Source organism: Coregonus lavaretus (genome assembly GCF_964263955.1).
Source record: "Coregonus lavaretus genome assembly, chromosome: 30".
Classification (NCBI taxonomy): Eukaryota; Metazoa; Chordata; class Actinopteri; order Salmoniformes; family Salmonidae; genus Coregonus; species Coregonus lavaretus.
The window spans coordinates 28,807,950-28,819,962 of NC_140017.1; the positions used below are offsets into that span (position 1 = coordinate 28,807,950).

At 41.6% G+C, this 12,013-nt stretch overlaps 1 protein-coding gene across 1 annotated transcript; it reads right to left on the reverse strand.

Moving 5' to 3' along the window:
- Positions 1–7,984: 7,984 nt before the first annotated feature.
- Positions 7,985–9,085, reverse strand: LOC311105642 (ATP-sensitive inward rectifier potassium channel 1-like; the record flags this gene model as incomplete). The annotated part of the gene is made up of 1 exon (XM_084147850.1): positions 7,985–9,085. The coding sequence occupies one exon, from the start codon at positions 9,083–9,085 to the stop codon at positions 7,985–7,987; it is 1,101 nt and encodes a 366-aa protein (XP_084003976.1).
- Positions 9,086–12,013: the final 2,928 nt, after the last annotated feature.

Sequence of the window (12,013 nt, forward strand, 5' to 3'; positions counted from 1 at the left end):
AGGTCTTGAAAAAGAAGGGTCAACACTGCAAATATTGACTCTTTGCATAAACTTAATGTAATTGTCAATAAAAGCCTTTGACACTTATGGAATGCTTGTAATTATACTTCAGTATACCATAGTAACATCTGACAAAAATATCTCATAACAATGAAGCAGCGAACTTTGTGAAGACCAATACTTGTGTCATTCTCAAAACCTTTGACCACGACTGTAGACACTCAAAAGACGAATCACATCAAGGTTATGATCAGTGATTAGCTAATTGACTATGACCGCCTTGGAAGTGAGGAATCTAACATTAACTAGCCCTATTTTGAGATGTAAGATATTACAATCTCTTTCAATAATGACAGGAATGTCTTTATTACAGTGAAATTGCAAAGGCGAACACCGCCATGTTTAGTTTTAACCAAACTAGATCGAGGCACAGACACGGTCTCTATGGGGATAAATGAGCTGACTACACTGACTGTGCTAGTGGCAGACTCCACTAAGCTAGAAGGCTGGCTAACAGCCTGCACCCTATCTCATTGTGAAGGTAGAGGAGTTAGAGCCCTGTCTATGTTGGTATATAAGATGAGCGCACCCCTCCAGCTAGGATGTAGTCCATCACTCCTCAGCAGGTCAGGCTTGGTCCTGTTTGTGGATGAATCCCAGAAAGAGCGCCAATTATGTACAAATTATATATTTTGGGGGGCTCTGCTGTAGAGCTCATCACTCCCCCTAACTGGGCCAGAAACAATTACTCAACACATCTTTCTAGCTAATTTACACTATGAAGCTATGTTGCGCTTGGTGACCTCTGACTGTTTCATCCTGACATTGTTGATCCCGACGTGGATAACAATATCCCTATATTTACATTTTAGTCATTTAGCAGATGCTCTTATCCAGAGCAACTTACAGTTAGTGAGTGCATAAATTTTTCATTCTGGCCCCCCATGGGAATCGAACACACAACTCTGGCATTGCAAGCACCATGCTCTACCAACTGAGCTATAGGAGGGACTATACTCTCTACACTCGCCAGTTGTAGCCTTAGCCAGCACCCTCTTCATATTAGCCTTTACATCAGTAGCCCTGCCCCCAATTTTTGGTTACTTCACAAACACACATACATTTTACATTTACATTTTACATTTACATTTTAGTCATTTAGCAGACGCTCTTAACCAGAGCGACTTACAGGAGCAATTAGGGTTAAGTGCCTTGCTCAAGGGCACATTAACGTCATTTAGCAGACGCTCTTAGCCAGAGCGACTCACAAATTGGTGCGTTCACCCTATAGCCAGTGGGATAACCACTTTACAATTTGGGGGGGGGGGGGGGTTAGAAGGAATACTTTAGCCTATCCCAGGTATTCCTTAAAGAGGTGGGGTTTCAAATGTCTCCGGAAGGTGGTGAGTGACTCCGCTGTCCTGGGATACACACAGACACACACACATACCAACACAACACAAACACACATACAGAGGGTTGTGTTATCTTTTTCAACAAATAACACCCTGTGTATGTGTGTTTTGTGTTGTATTGGTGTGTGTGTGTGTGTGTGTGTGTGCATGTGTGTGTTTGTGTTGTATTGGTATCTGTGTTTGTGTGTGTCTACGCGTATTCAGTGTATGTGAATTTGTTTGGGTTTTGTATGAGTGTCAGTGTAGTATGTGAGTGTGTATATAGTGTGTATAAATAGTATTGTCAGTCTGCATAGAGTCAGTTCAAGATAGGGTCAGTGCAGATATTCCGGGTAAGCATTAATTAACCATTAATTAACGATTCAGCAGTCTTATGGCTAGGACTGTTGCGTTAACGGTATTACCGCCACACCGACAGACACGAGTCATGAAGGCAGTCAAATTCCACGTGACCGTTTAGTCACGGTAATTAGGCTTCTCCAAGCTCTGACGCTGCTGATGGTCATCAGTTGCCTACCAAACTTGCTAACTGCCTGGTACTCAGCACTCTATTGTCCCTCTAATCACTCTGACATCAATGCAAATAGAATCGAAAATCTAATCAAACACTTAATGAGAGCCCATGAGCTCATGTTGCGCAACATTTCTATAGGCTATGCAATTGCTGAGAAAACAGAGTGATGGCCTCGACTAAAAACAAATTTCACACATATATTATTTAGCATATGTAAAGACAGGATTAAATCAAGAATAGTCTTATGGGTGACAATATTAGCCTATCACTTGTTATCACTTGTGACTGATGCCCAACATAAGAAACAATGCCTTTTTTTGTGACTTTTTCTAGCCTAGCCTAGCCCATAGGCCTATATGTTTTGATAAGGTTTGTATCACAACAAATAACTTCTTAAAATTAGCCAAATTAATCCGCTTTACAAGGGGTGTAGAGCCTAACTGACATACATAAGCAGCGCATGAGTTTCAAGTTTGGGGAAGATAATTTTCACCATAAAAATGCACCTTTATAATAAAAGCATTAATGCATAATTGCATTTGCAGTCACTTTTGATAATGGTGTTTTCCCGCTAATGGAATATTCGTGCTTATAGCCTACTGTCATGTGCACATTGCTGCACTTATAATGTGAAGAAATAGCCTAATAATTTATCAACATTTTAAGCTAAACGTTCTGATCTGTTGCGTTAGCCACATTGCGTAAAAAAGGTATTTTGATGCTAGTGGTTGTATTAATTTGGGATCTATCACATCCCACAACTGTCCCAGACTTTATTTGGAATATTTATTTCTCACACAGAATAGAATAGGTCAACTTTTGTACTATGGGGGATAGTAGTTTGACACACAGTGCCTTGCAAAAGTATTCATCCCCCTTGGCGTTTTTCCTATTTTGTTGCATTACAACCTGTAATTTAAATTGATTTTTATTTGGATTTCATGTAATGGACATGCACAAAATAGTCCAAATTGGTGAAGAGAAATGAAAAAAATTACTTGTTTCAAAAAATGCTAAAAAATAAATAACTGAAAAGTGGTGCGTGCATATGTATTCACCCCCTTTGCTATGAAGCCCCTAAATAAGATCAGGTGCAACCAATTACCTTCTGAAGTCACATAGTTAGTTAAATAAAGTCCCCCTGTGTGCAATCTAAGTGTCACATGATATGTCATATGATCTCAGTATGTATACACCTGTTCTGAAAGGCCCCAGAGTCTGCAACACCACTAAGCAAGGGGCACCACCAAGCAAGCGGCATTATGAAGACCAAGGAGCTCTCCAAACATGTCAGGGACAAAGTTATGGAGAAGTACAGATCAGGGTTGGGTTATAAAAAAATATACGAAACTTTTAACATCCCATGGAGCCCTATTAAATTATTAAAAAATGGAAAGAATATGGCACCACAACAAACCTGCCAAGAGAGGGCCGCCTACCAAAACTCACGGACCAGGCAAGGAGGGCATTAATCAGAGAGGCAACAAAGAGACCAAAGATAACCCTGAAGGAGCTGCAAAGCTCCACAGCAGAGATTGGTGTATCTGTCCATAGGACCACTTTAAGCCATACACTCCACAGAGCTGGGCTTTACGGAAGAGTGGCCAGAAAAAAGCCATTGCTTAAATAAAAAAATAAGCAAACACGTTTGGTTGTCGCCAAAAGCCATGTGGGAGACTCCCCAAACATATGGAAGAAGGTACTCTGGTCAGATGAGACTAAAATTGAGCTTTTTGGCCATCAAGGAAAACGCTATGTCTGGCACAAACCCAACACCTCTCATCACCCCGAGAACACCATCCCCACAGTGAAGCATGGTGGTGGCAGCATCATGCTGTGGGGATGTTTTTCTTCGGCATGACTGGGAAATGGGTCAGAATTGATGGAATGATGGGATGGCACTAAATACAGGGAAATTCTTGAGGGAAACCTGTTTCAGTCTTCCAGAGATTTGAGACTGGGACAGAGTTTCACCTTCCAGCAGGACAATGACCCTAAGCATACTGCTAAAGCAACACTTGAGTGGTTTAAGGGGAAACATTTAAATGTCTTGGAATGGCCTAGTCAAAGCCCAGACCTCAATCTAATTGAGAATCTGTGGTATGACTTATGAAAATTGCTGTACACCAGCGGAACCCATCCAACTTGAAGGAGCTGGAGCAGTTTTGCCTTGAAGAATGGGCAAAAATCCCAGTGGATAGATGTGCCAAGCTTATAGAGACATACCCCAAGAGACTTGCAGCTGTAATTGCTGCAAAAGGTGGCTCTACAAAGTATTGACTTTGGGGGGGGTGAATAGTTATGCATGCTCAAGGTTTCTGTTTTTTTGTCTTATTTCTTGTTTGTTTCACAATAAAATATATTTTGCATCTTCAAAGTGGTAGGCATGTTGTCAAATGATACAAACCCCACAAAAATCTATTTTAATTCCAGGTTGTAAGGCAACAAAATAGAAAAAATGCCAAGGGGAGTGAATACTTTCGCAAGCCACTGTAGGCTCGTGCTTTTGCTGTTCATTAGGCCTACTCATATTGTTGGCTGATGAAAAGTAAATGTGGACAGTTCTTCCAATATCTTCAATATGCACCTCGGAATTGGATAAGGATGCAAGCATTTGCGTCCCCGATGTGTCTGTCTTCACTTGTAGCCTGTGAGAAAGACCCGATCATGGACAGCCATGTGAGTGAGAGGTGCTTCGGAGTGCGCAGCACTCAGGGAGAAGGGCACAAAGCAGCACTCCGGGCCAAGGGCACAATGGCCACTGGCCGCAAAAGGCATTGATTTTTTTAGGGTGCATTACGGCCACACAAAGGGGATGCCACCATGAATTTTGCGGCATTATCAAGTGCTTTTCAAATTGTGAATGAGAGGCTTATGAAGTGTGTACAGCCTGCGCAAGAAACAAAGCAGAGCTCATGCCGTTCAAGTGACTTTTTTCAAATCATCATTAGAGTTGCATCATGCAGCCTTACAATGTATTAAAACATCTAAACACACAGCCCAACGTTTGTAGAACAACTAAAGTTACATTAATAACTCGAAATTAAGCATATAGGAATAATTGCTTCCTGTTTACCGCTCAACACAGATAGCCGCATGTACGCACTCCCTCAAATTATTTGGAGAAAATATCCTTTCTATTTTATTCAGCTTTGTTCAATAGTATTCTTCATACCATAAAATAAAATTGAATTCTATGCAAATCTTGTCTGCTAAATGAACTAGTGTAGCTCACAGCCATTTGGCATAGCCAGATCAGGAGCTAACATAAGGACAACTCAGAGTATGCTATTCTGTTCTTCTGAAATGGACTACATTTTCTTTATATCATGCTTCTTTAGACCTGTCTAAAATTAGTAATTGATTTATTGTGAAGGTGTAGGCTATATTACATGGATTTATTAGACTTTTCAAATGTAGATATTCCAAAGGTCTGCATCAGTGGCTTGTAGGCTATGTATGGAAGCCAGGAGATGCTAAATATATTTATGTTAATTAACGGTCAATTACCATGAGACTGACAGTTATTTGCTTGACAATCACCGGCTGATGAAATTTTGTGACCCGCAGTCTTATGGCTTGGGGGTAGAAGCTGTCTCAGAACCTGTTGGTCCAAGAGCCTATGCTCCGGTACCGTTAACCAGACAGTAGCAGAATGAACAGTCTATGGCTTGGGTGGCTGGAGTCTTTGGCAATTTTTTCGGGCCATTCTCTGACACCGCCTGATATAGAGGTCCTGTATGGCAGGGAGCTCGGCCCCTGTGATGTACTGGGCTGTCCGCACCACTCTCTGTAGCGCTTTTCAGTCGAGGGTGGTGCATTTGCCATATCAAGCGGTGATGCAGCCAGTCAAGATGCTTTCGATGGTGCAGCTGTATACATTTTTGAGGATCCAAGGGTCCATGCCAAATCATTTCAGCCTCCTGAGGGGTAAGAGGAGCTGTCGTGCCCTCTTTACGACTGTGCAGGTGTGTGTGGACCATGTTTAAGTTCTTAGTGATCTGGACGCCAAGGAACTTGAAGCTGTCTACCCGCTCCATACTTTAAAGTACTACTTAAGACGTTTTTGGGGGTATCTGTACTTTACTATTTATATATTTTTTCTACTACTTTTACTTTTACTTCACTACATTCCTAAAGAAAATAATGTACTTTTTACTCCCTACATTTTCCCTGACACCCAAAAGTACTTGTTACATTTTGAATGCTTAGCAGGACAGGAAAATGGTCCAATTCACAAACTTATCAAGAGAACACGTGGTCATCCCTACTGCCTCTGATCTGGCGCTCACTAAACACAAATGCATCGTTTGTAAATTATGTCTGAGTGTTGGAGTGTGCCCCTGGCTATCCGCACATTTTCAAAACAAGAAAATGGTGCCGTCTGCTTTGCTTAATATAAGGTGATTTGAAAGAATTTATACTTTTACTTTTACTTTTGATACTTAAGTATATTTTAGCAATTACATTGACTTTTGATACTTAACTATATTTAGAACCAAATACTTTTAGACTTTTACTCAAGTCGTATTTTACTGGGTGACTTTCACTTTTACTTGAGTAAGTTTCTATTAGGTATCTATACTTTTACTCAAGTATGACAATTGGGTACTTTTTCCACCACTGTGTGCTCTTTCTCCTGTAGTTCACGATCAGCTCCTTGGTCTTACTGACAGTGAGGGAGAGGTTGTTGTCTGGCACCACACTGCCAAGTCTCTGACCTCCTCCATGTAGGCTGTCTCATCGGCGTTGGTGATCAGGCCTACCACCGTCATGTAGCGGAGGTGTTGTTGCCTACCTTCACCACCTGGGGCCGTCCCGTCAGGATGTCCAGGATCCAATTACAGAGGGAGGTATGCATCTATCAGTTGGTGAGCGGTTTCTTGTTTGTTTATGGCCTCATACAGTTCGTTGAGTGCCAGAGTGGTGTTGGCTTGTGAAGGGATGTATACAGCCGTGATGACTACAGATGAGAACTGTCTTGGTAGATAAAAGTGTCTGCAGCTTACTATGAGATATGTGGTCCTCTGTAGCTCAATTGGTAGAGCATGGCGCTTGTAACGCCAGGGTAGTGGGTTCGATCCCCAGGACCACCCATACATAAATATGTATGCACACGTGACTGTAAGTCGCTTTGGATAAAAGCGTCTGCTAAATGGCATGTTATATTATATTATTATAGGTATTCTATATCAGGTGAGCAAAAGTTCGAGATTTGCTTCACACTGGATGCAGCGCGCCAGTTGTTGTTCATGAAGAGACACACCCCTCCCCCTTTGGACTAGCCCGAGGCCGCCTTCGTCTGATTGTGCCAGTGCATGGAGTCCTATGTACATAGAGTCATCCAGCCAGGTCTCTGCAAGGCATGTAATATTGCAGCTTTTTAAGTCTCTCGAAAGAAGGAGAGCGTCAGAGGGTCAAAGATGGTAATGGTGAGAGGTTAGCATGTCTTGGGGGTATGATATTTGACCCTCTGTAACGTTCTCACTCATCATTATTCACGATTCATTCAGGATTATCCGTAATCATGGTAGCATCCACATTAATGTAGAAGTGTTTGGAAACATATTCTATTGTTATTTACAATAAACGTCACTCCAAAATGACACAATACATTATTTACTATTCATTTCTATTGTGCTCAAAATAATCTCAAACACAACCAAAACAAACTGCAAATGCATCCATCAAGTTTGTAGAGTCACAAGCTTGATGTAGTCATTGCGTGCTAGGAATATGGGACCAAATACTCAACTTTGGACTACTTTATTTATAAGAATCTTAGGGGTGTCAATCATTTTGACCCGTACCTTATTGAGAAAAAATACATTACTTGTTGAACAAAATCTCTTTCTCTGAGCAGTTGTATCGGAAATAATATTATAATTTCCCCCCCAAAACATTGTATGCAATATAGCACAGTATTTGAATTATTTTATACAGTCATTATTGCTCATCTTTATCAAGGGTATGTTTAATTTCGGATCCTACTTTATATATAAATATTACAATATCACATATTACCTCCAAAAGTTCACATCTTGGTCATATTAGGTTATTCTAGGATACCAATCACTTCAAATCCTCCGTTGTCGATTCCGTTAATTGAGGGGAGGTGGTGTCCCATCATGTTGTGGAAGCAGTAGGCACAGTGTGCAGTGGCCACGGCCACCACCTTGGAGAAGTTGGAGAAGTCCACTCTGTACTTGCCCTCTTTGTTGCGGGAGATAATAGGCAGGAAGTTGTAACCCCACATGATCTCCTGAGGGATGAAGGAAGTCCTGACCTGGCAGGCTGAGCTGGTGGTCTCGGCTGTGCCGTCCAGAAAGACCACCAGCTCAAACTCCTGCTTATGGAGCGTGTCCACTGCCATCTCAAAGAAAGGGCTAGCCTTATCAATCACATGGTAGAGTGTGAGAGGGCACACAAAGAAGAGGTTGTCCTTCCCAGCGTCCATCATGAACTCAATGTTCACCTGGTCCATGATGATTGTCTCCCCGTCGGGTTTGACGGTTGTCCTCAACAGCTTGCCGTAGATCTGGCTCCCGATCATCAAGGTCTTGCGTAAGTTGGCCACTCTTATCATGAGGCAAAGGAAGTCCTTCTTAGGACAGATGACAGCCATCTCACTGAATGTGATGGTCTTGGCCCTTTTCTTAGGGAGGGATATCTTGGACACGATGACTCCGCATATGAAGCAGTGTATGAGGGCCCCTATGAGAGTCTGGATAATGATGAGGGCTACAGCACCAGGACAGTGAGGGGTAATAGCGCGTACACCATACCCGATGGTGGTCTGGGTCTCCAGGGAGAAGAGGAAGGCTGTAGTGAGACTGTACACGTTCCACACACAGGGGGTGTGGTCGTTTGAGGGGTTCTGCCACTTCAGGTCCCCATTGTTCCGGGCGATCCAGAACCACAGCAGGCTGAAGATGAACCAGCTCAGGGTGAAGGAGGCGATGAAGAAGAAGAGGACAAAGCGCCAGCGGAACTCCACGAAGGTCGTCCAGAAGTCCACGAGGAAGGCAAAGTGGTTGCCGTACTTCACATTGCCGAATTCAATGTTACAGCGGCCATCTTTGGTCACCAGCCGGGTTCTGCGGATTCTTCGCTCCACCTGGTAGTCCTGGATGCGCTTCCGGATGCCAAACACCATTTTCTAGGTCCTGTCGTCTGTTAGAGAGGACAATATGTTGTTTACATTTAGTACACACCCAGACAAATAAATAAATATCCTTGTCATCCAAGAACTGCTAGATATATACAGACTGAATACTATTAATACAGAATGAATATGTTTAATCTTCCAAGATAAGTCTTCATCCCACCCTATAACCTATCCTTCCCTCAATGCCAGTCATGAAATTCAATGTGTCTTAAAACTGCAGATTAAATATTCATATTTTGTTCAAGGCTCTTGGATGCTTTGAATTGAATGGAACAAATATTATGAACTAGAATTCAATGATTAATAACGTTCTTATCTTTCAAAATCATTGGTCTTCGGATGAAATTGCTGCCCTTCACAACTTTCTAAAAGCGATAATGAGGCTGTAAGAGAGAATGGAGTTGAGAATGGAGTTGTGTAACATTCACTCTTGGATCCAGACTTGTGAAATAGTTAATGTTTTACCTCCTTTAATACTTGACTTCACACATCGTTATTGAACTAATTAGGTAAAACACAAGGTAAAAGTCCCACTGACCTTAATTCCCATCAAAATATCATTATATGAAACAATTTAGTAGCACAAACACCTCAGCCAGTCTATGATCAATGAAATGATTTCACCTGCCCCAACCATCAGTCTTATAACTTAACTGTAAAGTGTTGCTCTAGTTACTAGCAGTTGCTATGCATCACTTGCACATTTTAATCCACACTTAAATCCTGTAATCCTGGGCACATGCCATAGTTAAGACCCCAAGTAATTACAGAAAGAAAGTTATTGTTGAAATATATCACTCCACTGGCCCAAATCAGTCAGAACACCATAACCTCCCTAAAACCATCATCATCTAGCCAACTACAACCATATAACTGCATATAAACTGGCCCTCTCATAGTAATCACTGGTAGGGTACAGCACAGATGTATTTGATGGATGGTTGGTCCTTGGCAAGATTAAAGGCATAGGAGTTTTCTGAATAAATCTGTCCTGTGTTGCTGCTAAGCTATGCCAAATAGTGAGTTGGATGGTGGTGCGCTTGTTAGGGAGGGATGTGTTCAAAATGACCAGTGCAGTAAAGCTAGTGTGTTGGTTTCTTCGCTCAAAGCTTTGAAACGTCCTGTACTGTATTTCACAAACACAAATCAGATAATCACACACTATGCTTTGTTGTGAAGCTTTTCCCTTTGGATCTCACAAAGCCTTTCACACCTAATAATTATTTCTTCCCCATTATTACTGTAACGTGATGTAATGAATGCTGAGATCATTTGAGGTTTACTTTGATACGATGCTTGGCTGATGCTTTTCAATTATATACTTTTGAAATAGTGATACTTTTATGAGTATTGTATGGTTCAGTTGTCATTGTCAGTATTAACTCTTCAACAATGAATGATTTCCTCAGGAAAATCTTTAAATCATTTATTTAGGCATATTACACACTGTTCTGCAACCAATGCCAAGGTAATAGGGACCATTTCCACCCTTGTAATCATCAGTTTGTGATTAATTGCAATGTTATGACTACACTTATTCACATTTTAATGTTTGAGCCAATTAAATACTTCACTCAATATTTACACTGATAAGCACCTGTTGTATAATTTGCTTCTAAAACAAGAGGTAAGAAAGGTTGCAAATTATTTTACCTTTTGTGAGAGAGACTGTGGCTAATGTAAATATCTCAAATAACCATAACAATAAAAATATATATTTCTCCCAAGACCATTTCCTTTTAATGTTAACAGCCTCAACAATATACAAGACCACAAACTAGCCTATACATGCACCTGCACACAAAGTTTGGAGTGGAGTCAGATCAATCATACTACATATAATATGCTTACTGGCAGACATGCCACTTTTCACTCATAGTGTTTTGGGAAGCAGTGCTTCTTGGAAGCAAGAAGAACATTAGCGGAATGCCAATTAAAAAATATATGCATCACATATTTGTAGGAGAGAGTAGCTGTAACACGACAAGCTCACCCTATGCTCAAAGTGGGTGCATTTAAACATGATAAATATCATCATTACACTGTTGTTATAACAGGAGAATACCAAGTGACTCACTGGATGATAATGGCCCAACTACAGAAGATGAAATTCTCACTCAAACTGAGCTTACCTGTCAGTGTGGAAACTGTGGAAATCTAAAGTTGTGTTGCACCCTGGATCCCAGTCTCTGATGGTGTGCCCTCTAAACTGTAGTATCTCAGTGCTACAGCTGTGTGTGCTTTTATAAAGCCTTGTACTGATGGGATTGGAATCACTGTGTTTACACACACACAAACATAAAGTAGGCTACCCGTACAGCCCTCCAGCAGGGCTGTTGAGTGGGCATGTGTTTAGCCCACACAGTGCTGGTTCCCAGGTCCAGCCTGACTGCCCCCTGCTACACCACCCATGTCTGGGTCTGGGCTCTCAATGTCTAGATCAAGAGGAAGCTGTGTGCCACTGTTTACAGTACCCACACATGCACAGACACACACAATGGGGGAAATAAAGATCTTGGTTTGTAGCCAGGTTTTGTGATAATACGTGTGACATAGGATATGAGCTGTATCTGCTATTGAATTGTCAACCTGCGTCAAACAGTGATGCAGCATTTATGATGCACAGTCCCATTCCCCTGATCTACCCGTAGCTCACAGCTCCTGAAGTGTTGTGACTGCACATTCGCATTTCCTTATTTACAGATTACTGTAATATTTCTAAGGCCTGGTGAGCTCATCCCCATTGTGAATGAAAAGTAAAGCTAGCAACATGCATAGGTTAGACTGAAAGAGAAAGGAGATGAAAGAAAGAGACGATGTCCTAGATCAAAACAGATAGCCCTCTTGGGTAAGACTGGTATTATCTTTATTCATGGTGCGTGGAGGAGATGTGTGAATTCGTGGGGTAGGGGGTAG